The 25,946-nt window shown below is 33.8% G+C and overlaps 1 protein-coding gene across 1 annotated transcript in view; it reads right to left on the bottom strand.

Annotated features, from left to right (window-relative positions):
- Positions 1-22,610, bottom strand: part of LOC128868664 (sialin) — a 66,057-nt gene extending 43,447 nt beyond the window's left edge. The window contains exons 1-2 of the mRNA XM_054111004.1: positions 22,310-22,610; positions 10,875-10,925 (exon numbers count right to left, since the gene is read on the bottom strand). Of these exons, the coding sequence (XP_053966979.1) occupies positions 10,875-10,914 (40 nt within the window). The 5' untranslated portion in view covers positions 10,915-10,925; positions 22,310-22,610. The remainder of the gene's footprint in view (positions 1-10,874; positions 10,926-22,309) is intronic.
- Positions 22,611-25,946: the final 3,336 nt, after the last annotated feature.

Below are 25,946 nucleotides of genomic sequence, written 5' to 3'. Positions count from 1 at the left end.
CTACACCTGAAAATCGATTAAGATAACATAGACATGATATATTCGATTACTAGTTTTCTTGAATTGAGGCTTATTTTTCTTAAAATTTTGTCTCACACCATAAGTGTGCTGACTCACCACATCCCTACACTATCTAACCTTTGGGTACCGAGTCACACACAGCCCTAACCCCTAGAAACCACCCCTATCATACCGCGAGCAGGCTAACCCACATAACCGCAAGCAGGCTTTCCCACAAACTCCAAATTTACATACTATTAATCCATATATTTCAGGCCCTCAAACCCAAGAAAATTAGTAAGCGACTATATCATGTCTATGTTATCTTAATCGATTTTCAGGTGTAGGAAAATTTCGAAACATGAAAATTTCAAAATGCGATATCTCTGCGAAAAAAAAAGATATTTGAGCAAACAAAACGCCATTTGAAAAAGGAAGGATTGTATTTAAAGATGCCATCCTTTAATTTTGGTGAAAGAAAACATCTGCAAGGCTACATAACCTCAAATATGGGCAAAAATGGGGTTTTTTGCACTTTTAGGTTAGGATATCTCGAAAACTCAAACTAATAAATTAATTTTAGTTATCAATCCGAATTTTGCATGGACAGAGAAGCAGATATTAGTTTAAATTATTTCGGATACTTTTCCTTGTAGACTAGTGTAATTTTTCTCTCCTGCCTTTTAAGCGGTGACAACAACATGGCACTTATAACTGTTGAAATTAGCTTTATCACCGTTTTACTGCCCAAAGGTGTGTAGAGCAGACGCATATTTTAATTGAGTACGAGTATCAGAAAAACTCCACAGGCTCGGTTTATTCTTGCATTAGAGAGAATAAAAAAATGTTAAAAGGCATTTTGGAAGCAGTAGTACAAGTTCATACAAGTAATGAGCGATGTGCTTGTATGTATGTATGCAATTTATTGTTTCTCCTCGGCTTTAACTTAACAAAGTATTGAGTTTTTGTAGTAACCATTTGTATGTAAAGCTTATAAATAGATGTTATTTGATAATACAATAATAAGGAACGCTAAATTGAATTCAAAGTTGAAGAATTAATTCGTTAATGCACTATAAATTCACAATGAACTCATTGCTTAAAGATACAAAAATATAATAATTAATTGTTTTTCTAGCCCATTTATTAACTTTCTGCTTACTCATTTGCATTAAATAATATTTTTAATAAACGAAAACAAATATGCATGTTATTTAAAAAATACACACATACATATTTACATTTACCCTATTCATTCCCGGTTGTCATATCAATTCCCAGCAAACATTTAAATTTGTGAGCAATTTGAGGTTGTGTTGAGAACTCAGATATGTAAATATATCTCAAATCCCTAACGGAGATAAGCAATGAGAATTACAGTATTTTGTCAAAAACAACAGCACTTTGTTCTGTATAACTAAAATTGTGTTTCTCAATCTGAGAAAAGCTATATCGAAACAGACGCTGCTGTAGAAGAAGTGCGCCTGCGTCTTCGAATGCAAACTAGTATAGTCAGATCCCTAGTTTGATTTGCATTTTTTTTTCGAATGAACGAATACGAATTTCTTGAAATGCAAAATTTGCCAATGCTGCTATTTTTATTTGATTGCACTTTTAAAATAGCTCTCGCAGGTTAGAGCAAATTCATACTCTCAACTTGAAAATAACAATTCGCTCTTAAAGTTGGAGATTCAGTGGGGAATGATGCTAGAAATCGAATTGTGAATACTAAATTTCTCAAAGCTTGGATATTAAGTGGAGAACGATAATGGAAATCAAATTGAGAACTATGAATTGCTCAAGGTTGTAGATTCAGTGGAGATTGATGGCAGATATCAAATTGAAAACTTAAAATTTCTCAAAGGTTGGATATTAAGTGAACAACGATATTAGATATCAAGATTCAATAGAGATTATTGCTAAGTATCAAATTGGGAATCATAAATTTCTCAAATGTTGTAGAACAAATTTTTTGGTGCTTGTTGGGTTTTCTCTTCATCTTTATTTGCAAATTCTTAAGGGGTGATTCTACTGTAAAAATCAAATTTTCATGGATTTTGTTTTCATACTTGTATTAATTTAATTAGTAAAAAAAGTTTAGGGTTACATAAACACAGGTCTTGAGTGTACAAAAAAATTTTTTAAATTTATTTTCATTTCAAAATGGCAGCTGTACAGCCGCTCCCCCGAAACGCCTTTTGAAATCTGCCCACACTGTCGCGCATTTAAAAAAAATCTGAAATGAAAAAAACCAAAGTTTTTTTATTATATATCATTATTTTTAGTTGTTAAGCCTATTACTTGCAAAACAAAAATTTGTTTGTAAAATTTTTGAAGTTTTTTAAAAAATCGACATTTTTTTGTTGTCATTTTGTTATTAAAAAAGGGGTTATAAATAATAAATTTTTTCCCACCATAGCTTTAAAAACTAGTAAATATTGTTAAAAATATACTATCAAAGTTTGAGCTGATATGTTAATTTTTCACGGAGCTGTGATGTGGGCAATTTTGAAAACGTGGTTTCGAGAAAAACACGCTTAAACAATTTTTCATACTTACAGCTTAATCAGCTATTCCTGCCCCATATAACATTTCGTCTGCTCTTAATATTTCATTATCCTCTTCAAGAAGAGCCTCTGTACGAGCTTTTCGGGCTTCGTGGGTGGATTCAGAGCGACGTTTAACCTTTTTCTTCTCACAACGATTGTGGACGAAAATCGCATATTCATAGCATATGACCGTAAACCGCTCGAGCGCTCAGTTTATACCTGCTTTACTAAAACTTTTATAACTTGAAAACTATTCAAGATTTCTTTTTAAGATTTTCATGGAACATTCTGGAGTTGTTTCTGAGTATGTTTCAACAAAAAGTAAAAAATCGATTTTTTTTAAGTTTTACAGTAGAGGCCCCCCTTAATACAGAATGTAGGCGATCACAGTAATAAATTATTCATTAATTTTAATACAAATGTGATAAATAATGGGTTTTCTCAGCGTTCCGTATTTTGTCGACCAATACTGACAGAAACAGTTTTTCTCGGCCAAGCAACAATACTTGTCGTCCCCATTAATACAATAGAATATACATACGTATGCACAAATACATACGCACATTGAGGTTAAATATTGCAACGACGTTCGTTGAACCCGTCTCCTCGCAATTGAGTTATATTATTCTCCTCAATTAAGCTCGATTTGTATGACAAACAATTTCCGAAGCCAACCAATTTAAACATTATGACCCTGTGCAGCATTTTCCATGTTTATTTTTAACAAGCCCCATTTAGCCCGATAAGCTCTCGTAGTATTATTTTCTGATTGAATGATTGAAAAGAGGCTCGCCTCAATGTAAGCAGACAAGTGTGTGACATATTTATTTTATTATACTATTTGTGAATTTATTGTTATGCATTTAGTTTGTTTCTTTTATGACTGCCACGCTAGCAGCAAAATAAACAAAGCAAAGCAATATACGAGCAGTTTACGACCCCATTCTGCGAAGTTGAATCATCACTGACTGCATCGTATCATCAAGTCCTCAATCACACGTTAGTGTCTATAAATCGATTTATAACCAAGGTAATTACACGGAAAAATGTCCATAAAATTTAACCACTAAATAATGTACGAGTATGCGTAAAAAATGCCGTTTGTTTATGGCATTTGATTATACGCTATACGAAATTAGTTGTTTAAATAACTGTGAATGTTGTCAATGCACACAACTTTCTATGAAAAATATTTTGTAGGTAAAATACCACTACCACTCTCACTTGTATCAGTCTGGTAAAGTGGAACGAGCACTCGTATGCATTCCCAATTTCCCCCAGCGAATGAGGGGAAAATTCCAATTTTCCCTATCTATACAGTTTTTAATAATGATTCGGAACATGTCATGCTGCTCTAGGCAAAGCTAGCCATCTACAATATCTATGGTCACAATCTACGTATAATCGACTAAGTATTTTACCCAAAAAATTCATTAATTGCATGAAATCCTGATCTCCCTCACATATTTTTTAATTTTAATTTTAAGTAATTGATAAGAGTAGAGTTTGAACGTTTGCTTATAATTTAAATGCATATTATAAAATGTTTTTCCACGAAAGTATGATTTTCGAGTTAGGCGGTTAATAATTGTGATCACAGACGGAGCATTTGAAAACGTAGTCGATTGCAACCAGTTAGATAACCAGCAAAAAATCTAATATCAGCTACACCTAGCAACCTTTCTACTAAACGGGAAACCAAAGAGATTAGTCTCTCTGAGGTGCCCTACAGTTCCCCAGTAGTTATAACATTCTTAGTTTACACTTTACCCTCTTCAGTTTAAACTTTGAATTTTGAACATGGTGAGCATTTTGTGCAATAATTCAATGCAATATCAATCAACTGGACACAAAGATTTCAAAATTTAGCGCCATTTCATTTCTTTTACTGAGGTTCTTTGAGGGAAATAGCATACATATCGGGTGTTTTTTTAGCTGCACGAGAACTATCGATGTCGATAACTATGGTTTGACAGCTGATAATGGCAAATTGTGTTCACATTTCTGTTCAGTAAAGTTTGCAACTAACTCATGAACGTTTAGTGCCAGAACAACGCTAAATTGTTGAAATTTTCTGTGAAAAATTTAATTTATTCGCGAAGTTCATAGAGCACTTCATCCATTTTATGTGAGGTTTACACACTGCCGGCATCTTGGTATGATATTCCTGTGTTATATTATCATTTTAAGTTCTCAAGCGCTTAAAAAACACCCAATATATATGCAAATAACACAAGAATAAGTGCTGAACAAAACCTATAACGAGCGTTTTCTTGATGAAATAAACCAATCACTGTAAAAAAATGCCATCGAATATTCCGTCAGAAGAACCAAGGCCGTTAATAGGTACATTTCTCTATATGGTACATGACCCCCAAGGCTACACTTTCTGTTACAATAATAAGACCAGAACTTTTCAAATAAGCACTGCGTGTTTAATGTTTTATGGTCACGCACAAACCCACTCGGCGAAGCCAATCGCACATATCCGTTTATCTATTATTGCTTTATTAAGATGTCTTTAGTATTTTATAACATACAAATATTTAATATTGTATTTTCAAACATTTGCGTATTCTTATTGGCAAGGAGCAGACGCATTTACATAAATTAACTCAAACGACTATAAAAACACGCGACGAATATGTAAGTAAGTATAATTTATATATAATTACGTCAGTTGAGCACGTTCTGTTTACGGGGACGTTTATTCATGCAAATACGTATAGCTGTGGGACAATGACTCAGACAAGCTTTCCATTGCACGCTTGTGCAGTATTGCGCAAAATATTAAGACCTGTACTTTCACATATTCGGTTGGCAACTAAGTTATTGCGGATTTCACTCATAGATGACTTCAGTTGATTTTTTAGGCTTGAAAAAAAAAAGTAAAAAAAGTGTTTTGATCGGTTCGGTAGTTTTCGTTTGGAGTTCGTTAAAAAATGGAAAATCAAAAGGAACATTTTCGTCACATTTTGCTTTTTTATTTCCGCAAAGGGAAAACCACATCGCAACCTCATAAAAAGTTATGTGCTGTTTATGGTGACGAAGCCTTGAAAAGAACGGCAGTGTCAAAATTGGTTTACCAAATTTCGTTCTAGTGATTTATCACTCAAAGATAAAAAACGCTCTGGTCGTCCAGTTGAAGTTGATGACGCCCTAATCAAAGCAATAATAGATTCGGATCGTCACAGTACAACACGTGAGATTGCAAAGCAGCTTCATGTATCACATACCTGTACATGCATTGAAAATCACTTAAAACAACTTGGCTATGTTCAAAAACTCGACTCATGGGTTCCTCACGAACGGTAAGAAACGCATTTAACGTAATACATTAACAGCTGCGATTTGATCTATTTTTAAAACGACTGATAACTGGCGATGAAAGATGGGTTGTTTACAACAATATCAAGCGGAAAAGATCGTGGAGCAGGCCAGATGAACCAACTCAAACAACATCAAAAGCTGATATTCATCAAAAGAAGGTTTTCTTATCAGTTTGTTGGGATTACTAAGGAATTGTCTACTTTGAACTCTTACCACCCAATCGAACGATCAATTCTGATCAATCTACATTGAACAACTAACGAAATTAAACCATGCAGTTGAAGAAAAGTGGCCCAAATTGACAAATCGAAAAAGTATTGTATTCCATCATAACAATGCAAATCCACACATCTTTGGCCACTCGGCAAAAATTATTGGAGCTTGGTTGGGATATTTTGCCACATCCACCATATACTCCTGACCTTGCACCATCTGATTACTTCTTGTTTCAATCGTTACAAAACTCCTTGAATGGTAAAGATTTCAATAATGATGATGATGTCAAATCGTACCTGACTCAGTTTTTTGCTAATAAAAAACCAGAAGTTTTATGAACGTGGGGCTATGATGCTGCCTGAAAGATGGCAAAAGGTCATTGATCAAAATTACAGAAAAGTTAAATGAAAAAAATGTCTTTGATTTTCTAAAAACAACCCCGCCATTACTTAGTTGCCGACCCAATAGTTTATATAAGGGACTTAGAGCTAATAAGAAATATTATGAAAATGAGAGTGAGTTTTTAAAAATAAAAGTTATCAGCCTTAAAATTTTTATATTTTTTATTAACAGCTACTCGTACGTGTCAATTTTAGTGCTGCATGATGATTTAAGATTCCGTTTCAGTTAAATGCAATATCGTAATTTTATTTTTCTTTAAATACGTTTTAATTCTTTGGACCAAGGAATTGACTAAATTTCATTCTTCATCTTTCATTTACGCTTATCAGTTAAAAGTGTCTTTCATTTCAGCAATCTCAATAATATTCAGATCCGCAAGTGCGCCACTAATTAATGTTCTAACTTCTTCTCCACTGTGCGACACACGCATCTTCATGTATTAGAAACAAGTTGGAATGTGATTTCTGTTGGTTAAGTATTCAAAGGCGATGCAATCTATACCAAGCATTTACATTTTTTTGCATGGTTTGGAATCAATTGCTTCTTAGGCGCAGGGCGGCTTTTATAGGTCATGCCACTGACTAGCGTGGTGGCCTTCCTGAACGCGTATTTTGATAAACCAAACCCATTTCGTCGTATTTTTTATAGTCTGTCAAAATACGGCTCTTAAGAATTACATATATGTGAAAAATAGCTGGGGGTAATGGAGGTTAAACCGTCAAACAGTCGATTCATGCATGCCTACTTATTGAAAACGTCGAAAATTCGATCTTGAAGGTTGTTCAGCAACCCTTTGAGCTAAAGCAGCAATATTCTTAACATAACGTCAAATTTTTGATCTACCAGTTCTTTTCCTATACTCGATAGAACCAGTATCTTGAAAAATTTTCACCAACCTTCGAATTGTCGGCTCATTCGGACGATTATTTTCACCAAACAAACCACAAATTTTGTAATGATATTTCCACCGAACAAACCACGATATGTTGTTCTTAAAGAGCGACCATTTTCTTAATAAGTTTCAATAACTTTAACGCGTTATTCTGTCGTATAAAGTTGTGCATCTGTCCACTTAACAAATGTCAACGATGAAATAAGACGTTTTCACGACAGTCGGTTCTACGTTACCGAAACGACCCGGATTTTTATCCGGCCAAGGACTGTCACTCCAGCAGCATTCCCCGTATGTAGGTATGGAGAATGTTTATGCTGCTACAACAACAACAACATGAAATAAGAAATGTACCGTCTAAGACTACTGAAATCTAGGTGTCACTTTTGAACGACCCCTTATATTTGAGAAATATGTTATACATGAAATTTTAAAATCTGATGTTAGAGTTCGGCTGGTAAAGTATATCATGATTGTGCTCCTGCTTTATGAAACTTCCAAAAACACAATTGCCCGACATTAAGTTAGGCATAACATTTGCAGGACACTAAAACTGGCTCTGAGTTTGCAGATTGGTAGTTGTTGTTGTTAGACTTTTGCACAAGACTGTATATAATATGAGCAAGTGCTTGTATATGTACATACAAATTCAGGATCTTAGCTTTCTCTTTACATGAAATACATACATATCGGGTGGCCTTAAAAGGTCGGTTACCAATTGCTAACACACATACTATATAGCCTTCAATATATTTTTTGCTACGTTTCGCGTTATGTCACACTATAGTGCACTAGAAAGGAGATGTTTTGTTCATTCATTAATGTTTGCGTTCGAAGATGCACGAAAAAACTAAAATATTTGAAATTTGTGCAACTTTCTTACAGAACATTTTGGATCACCCAATTTATGCGCAAAAGTTCATGTATACACAATATTTCTACATGTAAAATACATAAAAGCAATAACATATAGTACATACATATTTTTATGGATACACAAGTATATACACAAATTCCTAAATTGTCGTAGTAGTGGTAGTAATTATGTATGGATGGATGCGAGTGTGTATCGGCTCCACAAGTGTCATTTTGCAAATTGTGTTTTATATAGCACTTTTCCACTTGTTTGATGTTTATATTAAAGATGTTCACGCAAGGCGACACCAACAGTATTAACGAAGTGCGCCGAAATGGGTGGAATAAATGACGTATTTTGATATTTGGGAGTGGTAAAAAAGGGCAGCGTATTCGTCGCATACTACTTGAATTAGCAAAAGTATTCGAAAATCGATGTTTTACACGCTTGTTTCGATTTTTTTAGCGTGAGTTTTTTTTTTTATTTACTACACATTTGATGCACTGATTGAGGTCACATAAATAGAACTCAATAATCCTGTCTGTCCCATTCATTAACTATAGGTGCCATATAAATATTTATTAACCACTTATCAAATTTAATTTATATGCCAATCATTAAATATGGTTACAATACAAGGATGATAGATTACAAGGTTTGGTCATCCGAAGCAAAATTGTGAGAATAACTTTGACTGCTGCGTCATAGGGGATTCGGCAGTAGAATTGTGCCCGCTCATTTCACACGTATTTTTAAGGTCATGCAGGTTTGCACGAAAAGCTATTATTTTATTATTATATTAATTAATACTGGAAACTTGTAAAGATCATATGATTATTTGTTTAAGAAATACTGATTTCTATATACGATTGTATGCGAAGCATAATCAGCCTTAAGTGTTCTGAAGTTGTGCGAAGTTGCAAGAAGTTATGCGAAGTTGTGCAAAATCTTAACACTCGCCCAATCATTCATTGTTCAGTTAGCAACATGGGCATTGGCGGCGCTGATTAATTTTGTGGTATATCACCAACACAATATCTGTTTTAAACAACTCGCTGTCTCATCCTCTGTTACGTCAGCAAATCAGCTGATTCGTTCGAAATCGCTGAAAGCTGGTTAGCGGTCTGATGTTCGCCACGCCCTCTGTATTCTCTGCAACGTGCTTATAATATCCATAGGTAATAAATAAGATGATCTACTAATTATTCTATGGATATCATATCCATGGTGTTTTCTCAATGTAGATATGATTTCAGAGACTGACTCATAGCCTCGTAATTCTAGCATAATGCAGAGAAGTTAGCTATGGTAAGTGCCTTAAAATTGTCGCATATCGACTCGCGGCAAACAGCCATATGTCATTCAGGATGGCTTTTATCGGCTTATCTTACGCTTGCTTAGCCTTGAAACAGCCGGGAATGCTCGCCTTTTCAAATGTATATGTAAATAACAGGTGTTAGGTGTTAAACAGGAGAGATGATTAACGATTTTTTATGGCCGAAATTGGATGGTATTGATCTGGACAACGTTTATTTTCAACAAGACGGCGCTATGTGCCATACAAGCAACGAAACCATTAATCTTTTACGGGAAAAGTTTCCGGACCGTGTTATCTCTCGAAGAGGTGAGCACAATTGGCCACCGAGATCTTGTGATTTAAAACCTTGTGACTTTTTCCTTTGGAGCCATGTGAAAAAGAAGATCTTCGCCTACAGCCCAGGGTCGAATCAAGACCTCAAAGATGGAATTTGTGAGACTATCGAGGACATAGGGCAGCCACTTTGCAATACGGTTATGGAAAATTTCATGAAAAGGATATTGTGCTGTAAGCGTGGTCGTGGTGGTCTTTTGCCTGATGTTATTTTCCGCTATGAACGGCATATCTTCCTCTTTTTAATGAAATAAACATCCCATCATTTGTATTAAAAAATAGCATTTTGCTTTGACTATCAAAATAACACTTCTTATTGGAAAACCCTTTATTTGTCGATATTCTACGACAACACAATACAAGTTGGCGCAAAATTCAATTCAAATCATTCAAATTTACTTTATATTTTTTTTACTAAATAAAAACAAAGGATTTTGAGACATGGAAATTTTGTTTTGACCCATTGCTTGCCTGTTTGTATACTTGCCTGTTTTACTTGCCTATTAAAAGTTTGCACGATATTTTTTAAATATTTTTCTATTCTATTCTCTGCGGCCGCCCTAGCCGAATGGGTTGGTGCGTGACTAACATTCGGAATTCACGGAGAAACTCCAAAGCTAAGAAAAACATTTTTCTGATAGCGGTCGCCCCTCGGCAGGTAATGGCAAACCTCCGAGTGTATTTCTGCCATGAAAAAGCTATCTGCCGTTCGGAGTCGGCTCGAAACTGTAGGTCCCTCCATTTGTGGAACAACATCAAGACGCACACCACAAATAGGAGGAGCAGCTCGGCAAACACTCAAAAAGGATGTACGCGCCAATTATTTATAATATATATATATATTCCATTCTCTGACATAATAATATATTCGAGAACCTGACATCTACTTGCGTGGCCGCTGTCAAATTATTTTCCAGCCCCCGATTTATGTAAATAAACATATTTAAGATATATAAGTATTTGTATGTATGTACATACCTCTGATTTTGTTGAGACCTTTTTTCTCCGTGTTGGACATTTTGCTGTTAACTGTAAAAAAATAAAAACAAAATTTTGAATGAAATCATTAAATATCGAACTTAAAGAACTGTGAAAACTAAGCAGTAGCTAACCCGAAATAAAAAAAAAAAATATTTGCAATTTAATTTTCGCAGGCCGCAAAAATATTACAAATACTTGACAGGACTTCTGTATTAGGGAACAAACAAAAAATCACAAAAAAACTAGAACCACTGACGAAAAATCGATTTTCCTATATTCTGATCTTTCACGTACTTTGAACCTGGAACGCACCGAATGGTAGTCGAAATTTTATTTTGATGGTGAGATGTTATCTGCGTCTTTTTCTCAAACTGCGCTTTATGTAACTACCTTATAATAGGTTCACATATAACTAGATTATTATCTACTTTCTCGAACTTAAGGGGGGAAGCTGGTCTAGAGCGCAAAAAATGGGCATATTTTATGAATTTATTTTGACTCAACAAAGGAATCAATCGAAAATCTGTGAAATGGGTTTAATAATATAGCTTTCATGGTACAAATACAAAATTTTTCGTCTGAATTAATTTCAAAATGGCCGCTGTCCAGCAGTTCTCCTAAGGCGCCTTTTTTTCTAGTGGGTCCATTGCCGAAGACGTAAACTCCTTAATTTTTGTCCTGGATCAAAAAATAAAATTTTTTTAGTTTCTATATAACAACAGAAAGAGACGTACGTAGGATTTTTTCGATATTTTGTTTTTTCGCGAAATGGTGCACGTTTGAACAAAAAGTTACAATTTTCACTATAAAGAACGACATAAAATTGTTGATTAAAAAAAAACTATGTAATATAAATAAAAAATCCTACGTGCGTCTCCGGAGAAAGGTATTTCGAATGTATTGTCAAAATTTCGTAAGAATCGGTAAAGATTTGTTCGAGTTATGTCTTCGGCCAGTTTAAAAAAAGTGATTTCGAGAAAAACGCGTTTAAAGTTGTAAGTAGCGTTCGGGGCATACTTGCGAGGCACTGCCGTCGAATGAAAAATTTGGGCATTTAGACATTTTTGCTGGCATCCCTCATTTGGTATATTATTTCTAAGACCCTAAAGCACCTTTTAAGACAAAAAAAAATTTTTCGATTTTTTCAAAATTCTAGACCAGCTTCCCCCCTTAACTCCCTATATCGAATTTCGCATGAGTATTGTTGCCATAATTTTTTCGGAATAGATGTTCATTTACGGACTTGCTTCGATGGTCTATACTCTCTCTTTGCTTTTTCTTCACTTCATCAATAATAATTACTCAAACCATTAAAATATTCCATCAAACCAATTTCTGTGAAGAAAGACCTTTCAAAACAATCTTGGCAGCTGATTGTCAACATATTGCAGGTGAACGGGTAGATTCATTTCGTACATTTATTGATAATCACTGCATATGTGATTGTACGAACGTACTGTTCTATTATACTTATACAAAGAGGTTCAATCCTTTGGTCGTACCACCCCAAAAATGTTGCACTCGTTTCCTTTCTGTTTTGTTTGCAAAAAGCAAGGGTTTCTATCTATTCAGATAGCAGTACCTAAAATGTACATATGTATATAGTTGTCATTGTGAGCTCCATTTAACGAATGCTAAATTTTTTTATTTGGAGAAAATACACGAGACTGTTGGCAAATGAAAACAAAACTAACCAACACGATTTTGAAGCTGGCACAATATTGTAACAAAATTTAATGGGCTACAAAACTGCAGGTCCAAAATCTTTCAAATATTGTGACTAAAAGTTTGAAATTTTGATAAGAATTTGTTGAATTTTTTTTGAAATTTAGTACGAAGTTTGAAAGCTAAAGTTATAAGGTTTTATGAAATATATTTAAAAAAAAAAACAAAAAAAAAATTAAAATTAAAATAAAAAGTAAAAACTTTGCATTATTTTGCGCTGATCTCACAGCGAAAACAGATGTACATAAACAAATTGGTTGTATAGAGGCTGTTGGTAATTTTATTAAGATTTTTTTTTATTTAATAAATTTAATAAAAATAAAAATATTTTAAAAGTTTCAATCCAAATCCATAATTAATAGTTTTATTTCAATAATAATCTCATATAATTGGCTCTTAAGGCGAAATTTAGTTGTCGAAAGACAATTTTACTAAATAATGAAAAACGTTTTCAGCGTTCTAATCAGCAGGGTGTCGATAAAAAAAAAAATTTTGTTGTTGCATAACTTGAAAAAAAGGCCACGTTCTGTGACAACATCAGTAGGAATTAAATACTACGTTCAAGGTAGCAAACAAAAACAGAAAAAAAACTACTTAGAAATGAATGCAAAACAGCACAAAATAGAGCAAAAACAACCAAGTTACGTTACTGGTAAATGAGTATAAACTTATTCATACAAACATACATATGTACATATGCGCATACTTGTATGAAAATCATACATAAAATGTAATGCAACAATGCAAAATAACATGATTTGGAAAAAAATATTTTTTAACAATAGCAATAAATAAATTTATATATGTACATACAAGTGCATTTTTATGTAAGTTACTGCGCCTTGCAACCCACATAGCATGCAAATACATAGGTATACACAGATGTGCATGTATGTGTGCACATTGATTGAGGCCGAATGAATATCAGGCAATATCTTTACAAATTAAGCAAATCTATTTCTTATTAACCCAATGAATTCATATGTATGCACATGCATTAGGGTCATCCTCATGGGTCATGCAAATTATTTGCAGTTTTCCCGAAAATTAGAGGATGATGGGCTTTTTCTTTTCGTTCTCCCTGATAATTACACTAATTTACAGCAAAAATGGTCACCGGATGCCACTACTCAATTCCTATGCAGAGTCACCCGCACATTCCGAAAATCGTGTTGATTTTTTATGGGCAAGTTTTCGAAATATTTGCAAGTTACCGTTATTCAGCCAAAAACCAAAAAAGTGATTCCACTCAATCATCTGCATTTTACTAACCAGTTTGTTAGAACGAATTGTAGCATATGAGAGATCCCCCATAAACAGAGGATACTTCAATTTTCGCTTTCAGGTGTGTTCGTTTCTGGGAAATTGATTAACAATTTCATAACCCTGTTGCGAATATCGACTGGCGGTAGAACAGACTCTAGCCGATTGAATCGCGTCTATCCTAATATATTTTTGTATTGTGTGACTGATCGAAAAAAATTTGATCTATTGTGAACGGTCATCCAAATTGTAAGCACCTGCCACTTTGTTAACATTTTTACGGAATTTGATTTACGTTTTATTACTTTGTGAAAAATCTTTTTTAACAAAAACCAAATAAATGGACTGTGCTTCAGGTAATTCAGGTTCTTGATTTTCGATCATTTCACAATCTTCCGTTAAGCTGCCTGCTCACCAGTGCTTCTTCTCAATTTATCTTGCGAGTCGCTGATTCCAATTTTATTTCCTGGTGGATCGACGCAAACATCATATTTTTAGAAATTGTTGTAGAGCAATAATCGATTGAAAACTGTTCACAGTGGAAGATTTATCGAGCTATCGACACTCACAATAGCCTCGATAATCGATCATCGCTCAATAGCCGTTTATCTACTGTCAGTCGACATTCGTAATAGGGGTGGTAGAGGACACATATTATTATTATTTTTTTTTTTTTTAAATATTTTCAAATAAAAAAAAATTAATATTTTTTAATAAAAAAATAGCAAAAAATAAAAATCAGTCCTGACATCAAACACTAAAAATAATAATAATAAATAAAAATTAATGAACTCTACAATGCAACGCGGACTATCCTTTGAGGAAAAATCCAGCTGTTAATGAAGAAAATCGATTAATAAATAAGAAAGTTGTGAAGGATCAAATGAAAATACCACGGTCACGAATTGTCAATGCCATGTTTTTGTTTGGACGGCGAACGCGCAGTACAAAGTGAAAATAAATGAGCGAAGTTTATACTTTACTCCGATGCTATAGGGATTTTGGTGGAAATCCCTTTATTACTACGAAATGATTTTTTTATGGGTTTTATGCCACGTAGTCCTTAGAAAAAATTCCTACAAAAAAATATAAAACAAAACCATTTTTGGCCGAACGGTTGGTTTGTGACCGAACTCGAAACTCCTGGCATGAAAAATCAAATGATAGAAAAAGTTGTTTCCAATAGCGGTCGCCCCCTAGGCAAGTAATGGTAAACCACCGAATGTATTTCTGCCATGGAAAAGCTGCTCATAACAAACCATCTGCCGTTCGGAGGGGTCATAAAACTGTATATTTGTAGAGAAATTTGCAGAGAAACATCCAGAAGCATACCGGAAGCAGAAGGAGGTCGGCCGTACAACTAACAAAGGGTGTAAGGAAGCGTCATTTATTGTTATTAAAAGTAATTTCGATGTTCCATGTTCCCTATCAGTATAGAGAATTTTATAACTTCAATTGCATGCTTGGAATATTTATGTAAAAGTACATTAAGCACATCCAAGTTTTCGAAAGTCAACGATTTTTGATTCCAGTGCATTTTTTAGCTGTTTTACTGCTCAAAGTTTAGAATGTTAATGACGTGAAGAAGAGAAGAATTTTAAATATATCATTTTCAAGAATATTTAGGAATGTTCTAAAAAAGCCAAGTAACATTCGTAACAGTGACTATATTTCTGTTTTTTTTTTTTTAATTTAGTTAGTTCAAGTAATTTGAACATTTCGCTAAGTAAAATGAATTTTTCATTTTCGATCTTACATCAGGTCCACTAAACTAAAACCGATCGTACGAAATACAAAATTAAAAACAAAATATAACATCTCTGATGTATAAGTACAGCAATGAGCCAAAAAAACGTGTACACTAATTGTTTGTTTTCTTTTTTTGGTTCACTGTATGTAGTAAATTGACAGACTACGGACCAATAATGAGTACTCCTTTTAAACTTAACGAGGGCTTAATAAGATTTCAAAAACAACGGAGATTGACATTTTTGCATACAGTGGAATCAAGATAAGTCGCAAGTTCACTGTAATTTGTCACAAGGTTCGGCTCTTGGATAACTCGAACATACAAATTTTCGAAGGTAATCGATTTTTGATTCCAGTGATTTTTTTTTTTTTTGGCTGTTTTACTACTCAAAGCTGAGAATGTCAAATTTATTGAATGACTCAAGTTTACAGAGTTCAACCAAATATATCTAACTTGGTCTCCTCGATAACTCGTATTTTTTTCAGCCGAACGATTTCGTTAATTTTTTTCTAGTTATTCGTGTCTGGCAAAAATGCTCTATGACTCGTATTCTTTACTTATGTTATTCTATAACTCGTAATTAAAAATAAAAAAATAAATAATTGGCGCGTACACTTCTGTTAGGTGTTTGGCCGAGCTCCTCCTCCGATTTGTGGTGTGCGTCTTGATGTTGTTCCACAAATGGAGGGACCTACAGTTTCAAGTCGACTCCGAACGGCAGATATATATTTTTATGACGAGCTTTTTCATGGCTGAATCACACTCGGAGGTTTGCCATTGCCTGCCGAGGGGCGACCGCTATTAGAAAAATATGTTTATTACTTTTGCTTTCACCGAGATTCGAACCAACGACCTCTCTGTGAATTCCGAATGGTAATCACGCACCAACCCATTCGGCTACGGCAGCCGCCATAACTCGTAATTAAGATAGTAAAAAAACGCAAATCGATACTCTTACTTTTGAGTTTGCAAAAGTGCTTTATAACTTGAAATCTCAGTTGATGGTGTCCTTTAACTCGAAAATCGCGATAGCTCGTAACAATTTGGTGGTCCTTTGGATTAAGAGTTATGGCGATCCCACTGTATAGGCAAACGAACAGTAGAGACAAGAGGACGCTGAAGTGCTTCGCCTTAATTTGACTTGTATTTTACATTATATTTAAATCAATGAACCCTTCAATATAATTAAACGTGTTATTATTGACCACAGATCGAGTCTGGTGACAATTCCTATGATAGAGATTTGATCTCAATCTTGTTGATGATCTTGATGTATTTACTTTCTAGTCTCAATTTAATCCATAGGGTAAAGCAAAAAGCACCCTAATGCAAAGTCATGAATTCTCACATTTATATATGAAAACCGTAACTTTGGCGATGTGAGAATATCTAATTGGCTACACAAATGCGAGTATATAATATCTAAGTATATATATATATTTGTGAGTATGTATTCGAATTTGCAAATATATAGTATCTCTCTCGAGATAATAACATTTTTAGGTATGCATGTGTGTGTGTATGTTTACAAAAATTCGCAACCCACCATATGCATGACAAGCCCACTAACTTGGCGTGGAAAATCATTTGTTGCATGCCTACATATGTATGTATTTATCCAATAACACATGCATACCTAACTAAATTTGAAGGCGGATCCGGTGGGCGCTTTTGGGGTTCACATCCTCAAACACAAAGATATTTTCTCTGCACATTTGGCTACGAAACGCACCATAAGCTTAGTATTATTTTCTAATTGCTGACCACTATTGTTAGGCCACAGTTTAAAGCCCTACACTTTTATGCCGCCTCCAAACGGCTGTCATTCGATGTTTAATGCTCACTGTGGGTTTCCAACCCGATTCAACCGAATGCCAGTTATACACAAGCCCATTCGGCTACGGCGGCCGCTCTTTGATTATTTATAAAAAATTTGGATTTCCATATAACAAACTGGAGGCACCAGGTCTCGTTTTTAAGGTTAAGTTTATGGGTATACATTTTATATCCCATTTTTCAATAAGTTATTTACTTGATAGGTATTTATTTTAATTTACTTAAGTATTTGCCGGGGGGCACAGTGATGTATTCAGCCTTATGACTGAGTCCATCATAGAAAAGTTACGAATACAACTACGAAAAATTTGCTATCACTGAACCCATGTGAACTCGAAAAAGGTGCTGCAAAACTCAAATGCCAAATTTAGATGCCTCCACACCAGCTGGCACGAAATGAACAAACAAATTTTAGCTTAAAAAATTATTTCTGTGCATTATTTGCAATTATTTTCTTTTTCTTGCGAATAACTCAGTTCTATTGGGTATGAGGTAAAAAAACTTTTAAATGAAAAAAGGCAACAAAGTTTAAGAATATTTCAAATTCAGCGGCAAACATTGAAAGATGCCTTCGACCCACGAGAAATGGATGACATTTTGTAAGAAAAATGTTTGGTAGCTAAAATATTAAATTTTGCAAGTTTTAACTTTCAGGTTTGTTAAAAATTTCCGATTAAAAACATCACTATTTATGCTTGTGCTGGAGGTGCTTAAATATGATAACCCAAATGTTGCGAGGTCGTCGTTAATGAATGAAATTCACAAACTTCGTTTCTAAGATTTCTTGTTATCACTTAAGTGCAAACAAATTTCTTAAAAAACGGCATTTATTAAATTTAATAACTGGCAACATAAAAGTCGTTTTTCCTTCTGAATTTTTTTTTTTTTGAAACTTTTTTCCGACAACCAAAAACATCGTACAAAATTCTTAGAAAAATTTACAAAATCTGTGAAGCCACTCTACAAAGCCACTCGAACTCAATGATGCCTTTTCATAGAATCTACGAAAAATACACTATCACTGGATTCAGTAGGTGACAGGCAATGATAAATCTTCAAATATATTATATGATATTTCTACCAAGAAAGTTTCCCATATTAATCATCAACCCTTGAGAGACGACCTAAAATTGTATCAGAGCGCATACCACAAATTGGAAAAGAGGCGTGGCCTAAGCAGCTATCAAGGACAAGAGTGTTATTATTATTACATATTTGCAGTGCTAACTTCAATGCTATCAATGTTTATTGTTGTTTCAAATAACTAATGTTTAATTAAATACAAAGAATGATCAAATGCGATATATAAATGTGTTAAAGGAATGTTTTAACAATTCAATATTTCAAAAGAAATTATGCGTACTCAAAATTGGTTTAAACGATTTATTGGCAGCTTGGCAACTGCTAGAGAAAAGCACTACTTCGATTTCTTACTTCGGCGGCTACTTTACCACTTGACTCGTTTTACTTTCGACAACTTCGATAACTTGACTACTTCCTTGGGGGGATTGAACAAATGCAGACTATTTAACGACCGATAATGTTGCCACCTTTTTACATACATGTATACCAATTTATATATACACATGTAAATGCCGATATCCTAGTATTTATATAGGTAGGTAGGTATACCTAGTGGTTGTCGATTAACACACCTAGGCCTGCTGTAGGCCCATTGTGATACCACCAGGGCTGTCCCCTCTCCTCACTCTACATTGTCCTCATTGAACCAACCTGTGGCTTTAATATATCTAGCAAGGCTTGCTATTTTTATATTGGCTACTGCTGCTAAGTTATTCAAGGAACTTTTTCCTAAAATATTGAACCTTCTTCTATCCAGAGCCATGCACCCGTAAAGAAAGTGTTCTATAGTCTCTTCTTCTTCAATGTCGTTACAGCTTCTGCAATAGTCGTTATAGGGCGCTCCCAGTCTACTGGTATGCCTGCCAATCGGGCAATGCCCTGTCAGGACCCCGAGAAGATTTCTCACGTTTTTACTGTTTAGTTTCAATAGTCGATTTGTGCGGCCCATGTTCCATTCCGGCCACGTCATTCTACTTGTTGCACAGGTCAGGGACTGAGAACACAGCCTGTTGGCAGCACTGATAGTGTGTTTATCTACATATACGCATCTTACAAGTTGCTAAAGGTATAAGTATGTTCGTCTTGTTCTGGTTGGATCGGTAATGTGGTACCCAATCTCGCTAGTTCATTTGCTTTGCAGTTGCCTTCTATGTCTCTATGACCCGGCATTCTTATTTTAAAAGTACTGTGATAGTTCTGTCAAAACGTCAATACATTCTTTTACTGTCTTCGAGTTAATATTACGCGATTTTAAAGCTTTCTGGGCCCATTGGCTATCTGAATATATGTTTATATCTCTTGTGGTGAAGATACTTTTATTTAGGGCTAGCAGGCCTTCCCTGGTAGCCAAAATTTCAGCTTGAAATACACTGCAGTGATCCGGTAACCGGAATGAGATGTTGGCATTCATTCATTCAGCATGAAGGCCTCCGCCTACTTGATCATTAAGCTTGAAACCATTAGTATAGATGCTGATTCCGCTTCTATTGTCCATTACCCCATTGTCCCAATCTTCTCTCGTTAGGAAAGTTGTGGTAAAGGATGTGTTTAAATGCACCTCTACTGAGCTACAAAAGTCTATCGTTTGATGTAGGAAGGGATATTCGTCTAGTATTCTTGCGTGACCCCTTCTGTTAGTGGCTAAATTAGAAGATTCTCTTAAGTATTTATATATAATAAAATATGAGCGCTTATTGATTGAACCCCCATATTCAAATATGTTATATAGCGTTTTTCGCCTTTCGTCCAACAAATCGTTTGGATTCTATTGTAATATAGTTTAATTAAAATTGTAAATTAGTCAGACACTGCATTAACGCAGAGTATTAAATATTTATTCCCATTTAATTTTATTGCATTTCATTAACACAAAAGCAAACGATTCGTATGCAAATGGAGCAAACTTTAGGTTAATGAGCTATGCTGCGGGAAATGGGTAGTAGGGGAGGTATGTAGGTAACGAAGTTTATTATACTCGCATTGCTTACTATACCAGCGCTGTAAATTTTGAAAAAAAAATAAAAAAAAATTTCCAAAAATTATTATTCATTTTCTTTTAAATGTTCTCTTCACGAAAAATTCGCTTGATGGTTTATTGTTGCTAACAAATTGTCTTTTCCTTATTTTTTTTTTTTAATTTATTATTTAAAACAGCATAAAGTTACTTTTTATGTTAAAAATTAGTTTTTTCTTAATTTCTTGAAAAACTCGCTTGCGGGTTTATTGTTACTCAAAAGGCTTTTGCATTAAAAGTTAATTTTTCTTTAATTTAGTGGCACTGTAAATTTTTGAAAATCGAAAAACAAAAACTTCAAAAAATATTTCAATTAAACACTTTTCTCTTAAATGTTTTTTCTTGAAAACTCGCTTAAGGGTTTATTTTTATTCAAAACAATTTTTTTTTTCTTAATTTATTAGTTTAATTTTTATTTAAAACGGCAAAAAGTTACTTTTTTATATTAAAAGTTAACTTTTTCTTAATTTATCTAACGCCGTAAGTTTTTGATAATCGAAAAATAAAAACTTCAAAAATTATTTCAATTAAACACTCTTTCCATAAATGTTTCCTTCTTGAAAAACTCGCTTGAGGGCTTACTGTTATTCAAAATAATTTTTTTTTTCTTAACTTATTAGTTAAATTTTTATTTAAAACTTCTGTTATTACTGTTTTATGTTACTTTTCTTAATTTATGTAACACTGTAAATTAAAAAAAAAAAAAAAAAAATTATTTCAATTAAAAAACCTTTCTTTAATGTTTCCTTCTTGAAAAACACTCGCTTGAGGGTTTTTGGTATTTAAAAAAAATGTTTTCTTAATTTATTAGTAAAATTTTATTTAAAATGCCAAAAAGTTACTTTTTTATGTAAAAACTTAATTTTTAAATCGAAATTTTTGAAAATCGAAAAACTAAAACTTCAAAAATTATTTTAATTAAACATTGTTTCCTTCTTGAAAAACTCACTTGTTATTCAAAAAACTGTTTTTTTTTATTTAGTTAAATTTTTATTTAACACTGCAAACATTTACTGCTTTATGGCATATAAATAGTTAAAAAAAATGCTTTACTAATAGAATTTATATTTTTCACACTTGCAGTTATTTTTAAGCTTCATATTTCTGACTAGGGCCAAAGAGTTTGAAAAGTATTTAACATTGCTGGCCCAGAGATTCTATCGGAGAAAATTTATTTGAAGTTTTGTGCTCACGATTTTTGTTTTTTAATATATGTGCATCTGTATAATTTATCTTTAAATCAATAGCCGTTCCTCAACGCACTGAAACATATATACGTACAAACATATGACGATGTGTCAAACTTTTTCAAACCCCACATATGTAAATGTTACAGTAATTTTTTTTTATTTCTCGCAGGTTTTTTTTCTATATTTAGGAAATTTATTAATAACTTTTATTTTATTTTCAACGTTATTACTTTAAAGAGTATATAAATCAATTTATTTTCACTGCTTTCGCACATGCATATGTATGTATGTAGGTGCATAAGCACCCAGCCAAAATGTATATTTTATTTTCGTTTTTCGTGTATTTTTATTTAATTTTTTTTTTTTGTTATTTTCGTTTCTGACCGGTTACCAAGAAACACATTTCTCATCCACCCAATTTCTTTTTTTTTTCGTTTTGAATATCCCCCAACAATCACGCTACGGCCACATCTGCTCCTAACATGTCACCCTACAGATAATTCTATTTTCAAATATCAACACCCATATGAATATTTAAAACGTGGTTTATTATTTTAGTGCTGTTTATTACCTTTTAACTGCTAGTTTTCAATTAATATTTTACTGTTAACTATTTCTTTCATTCACTAAAGTAATATATAGTTGTATAAATAAATTGATTGCACTTTGATTTCTACTAAAATATTTATTAGTTTTTTTATATAAATTTATTTTCCGTCATACAAAAATACACTGTACACTAATGCTTAAGGTGCCGCGCCAAAATCACATTTATATGTTTATTTTTTCTAAAATTAAGTGTGTTCTATGTTTTCGAACTAAAACAATCCGAAACAATCGGCACCAATGCACAAATTCAACTGAAAATTTCTCAACATTGACGTGCCTTTAAATTTGCTCACTCTCCACACCGAGTAAACGAGGCACATATGTGCAGCATACACTCACAAATATCCGCAAATGTGTACGTTTTGTACATTTGACTATATACAGATGTATGCGTATGTATGTATGTTTGGCTGTATATATATAGACGACTTTTCGTCACGATACTCGTATTCGTGGGTTGTTTGCTTCAACAGCGCGATTTGTTATTTTCTTGTCCGTTGAATTCTCGTATTCACTCTGGCTTTGGACGCGAAAAGTGTGCATGTAGTTGTATGTGCACACACTCCTACTAAGGTTCATATGTAAGTATGTATGATTTGTTGTAGGGACATTGCGTTGTTGCGTCGTCTCACTGTGGCGATCCTTATTAACCCTGGACCGTCAGCCTTCGTCAAAACGACGGCGCATGTTCGTATTTCAAAGCTTTCGAATGTTTTTGTCGTTTGTTTTGCTCTAATTTTTAAGTTATAAAAGCGATTTAAAGATTTGTATTTCATTTAATTTTGACTAAAAATTGTATTTTAATTAACTTGAAATAAAAATAAAATCCTTTGTGGACAATATTTATGTACTACATACATATGTACCTATGTCCTTTTAATACTTTTATTATTGATTTGTAATACTCCACGTAATAGGATGAGGTGAATGCACAAAACCTGAGAAAGACTTTCCACGGTTAAGAAAATGTATACCGTTGGTAGTTGAAGCTCTTCAAACTTCAAAAGCATTTTCGCACATCCAATTTGAGAAGAGTGAGACAATCTACAAATCTCATGCATTGAAATTCAATTGAAATTGCATTGCAAAGCCCGTTCTTAAGTAAGAATGATAATTCTTTCCATCATGGTTCTTATGTACTATATGCATGCATCTACAAGGTGGCGCAAAATTAATCACCCTATCGAAGATTTATAATTTTTGCAAATGGCGTCGTATTTCACTTTGGCACTTGCGAAGTAGACAGCTGCAGTATACATTCTGTCAAAAAAAAAAATATCGGGAATTGTTCATATAAAAAGCGCGCGTTACGCATATGTCTAATTTTTTTTTGCTGGAATGTTGGTACAACTGTCCTCTATAGTGTCGCAGAGTTTGAGCTTGATCTGTCGATTAGCTTGTTTTTTGGCATTTAATTATATCAGTCTACCGCAGGTGTGCTCTGCGATTTTCACTATGGATAAAAATATCAAACAAAGAATTTGTCTTTGTGTTTTGAACGGATTTTCGTTGAAAATGTTGAAAAAAGCTTATGACGAGTGAGCTTTACCAAAAACACGGGTCTACGAGTGGTATAAGACTATTGCAGAAGAGAACCGGGAAGTCGTGGAAGATTTGCCCCGATCTGGTCGCCCATCAACGTCTTCAACGAATGAAAACGTCGACCAAGTCATGGAAATGGTGCTGCAAAACCATCATTTAAGTTTGAGGGAGGTAGCTCGTGACCTTAGCATGTCTCACGAATCAATTCGCAACATTTTACACCATCAATTGGGCATGAGACGCGGTGCTGCTCGACTCCTTCCAAGAGAACTGAATATCTTTCAAAAAAAATCGTCATCATCAAAAGTAAATTCAGACCCAACGTTTATAAAGCGCATCGTAACAGGTGATGAGACGTGGGTATATGAGTTTGACATGCAAACCAGTCAACAGGCGGCTGAATGGCGCTATCCACATGAACCGAAACCCAACACCCAAAAAGCCACGTCAAAGTCGGTCAAAACTGAAAGTCATGCTACTCGTTTTTTTTTTATTATCATGGTGTTGCGCACTCGGAATTCGTTTCAAATGGTTCTACGGTAAATAAAGAATATTACTTTTAAGTTATGCGACGTTTGAGAGAGAATGTGCATAGGAAACAGTCCAATTTGTGGAAAGAAAACTTATGAATCTTGCACGATGATAACGCACCGTCTCACAAGGCTCATATTGTGAACACTTTTTTCACCAAAAACTCGACAAATATCATCGAGCAACCACCGGATTCACCGTATTTAGCCCAGTGTGACTTTTTCCTTTTACCATTCTCCCAAAACTTAAATTGCCACTCCGCGCCCGCCGCTTTGAGTCGATAAAGGCCATTAAGGAGAATTCGCTGAAGGAGCTGAAGAAGATCTCTTCAAACGCGTTTAAAAGGTGTTTTGATGACTGGACTAATCGTTGCCTTATGTATGTGTTTTGCTTCGCATGGAGCCTATTTTGAAGGTGACAAAATAAACTTTGATGATTAAACAATTATTTTGCGTTTTATTGAACAACTTACCCGGTAATTTTTTGACAGAATGTACAAACCGGCAAGCAATGTAGCATGTAAAAGTCAAAATAAGGATTAATATTTTTTTATTTACAATAGTAAAAAGTTGAGTTAAGTTAAGCTAAGATTTTTTATTTATTTATTTTATTGAATTAATTAATTTCTAATTTCTTTATCTATTTTTTTTTTTTGTATATCTAAATACATTTAGCCACCCAACTGCACGTAACCTATCTGTATAATTGTTCCAAATATATATGTACATATATATATTTTTTTTGAGAATAATTGGTCTGTTGCTCACAATTCTTGTCGGCCACTTATCCTTTGATTTATCTATTACAATTGTTTTTTGTTTTTAATTCGGTAGTAATTCGATTTTTAATATCAGCGATGGTAAACAAAATTTCTTCTTTAGTAAAAAGACACATTTATGCTGCCTTCCGTCTTCTCAGAAATTGCATACACACATTCGTACATACATACAATCGTAGATGCATGTGCAATCAATCGCAGAAATACATACATACATGTTTATTTTTCGAAATGTTACAACGAAATGTTGTTGTGAATGACGCATTTTTAAGCTCAGCTATTACTAACAGTGCTATATAATTTTTTAAATGAGAACACACACACACACACATGCGTTCACATGTATAGAACTGCTACTAAAATACGTGCATAGATATACATAAGTGCAAGTACATAGGTATTACATAAAAAGTTCATTTTTTATGGAGATGTTTTCAAGTTACTTGCAATTTACCGTTACTCAGTCAAAAATAAAAGTGGTTCCACTACTTATCACTTAGTATATCTTACGAACCAATTAAACAATCTTAATATGAATTATAGAAAATGAAAAAAAATGCAATTCCACATAAACAATGTGTACTTATACATCACTTTTCGATAGGTCGAAGAGTTTCTAAAAAAATTTATAATTATTTGAAATTTTTTTTTACGATAAATTAAACAATTCAACTTTAATAAGCCCAAGACTAAAAAAATATCAAATTTTCACGCATCATGGCAGTAACTCCGTGGTCAACTTTAAACT

Source organism: Anastrepha ludens, chromosome 6 (genome assembly GCF_028408465.1).
Source record: "Anastrepha ludens isolate Willacy chromosome 6, idAnaLude1.1, whole genome shotgun sequence".
In the NCBI taxonomy this organism is placed as follows: domain Eukaryota; kingdom Metazoa; phylum Arthropoda; class Insecta; order Diptera; family Tephritidae; genus Anastrepha; species Anastrepha ludens.
This window is presented reverse-complemented; position numbering and strand designations above follow the sequence as displayed.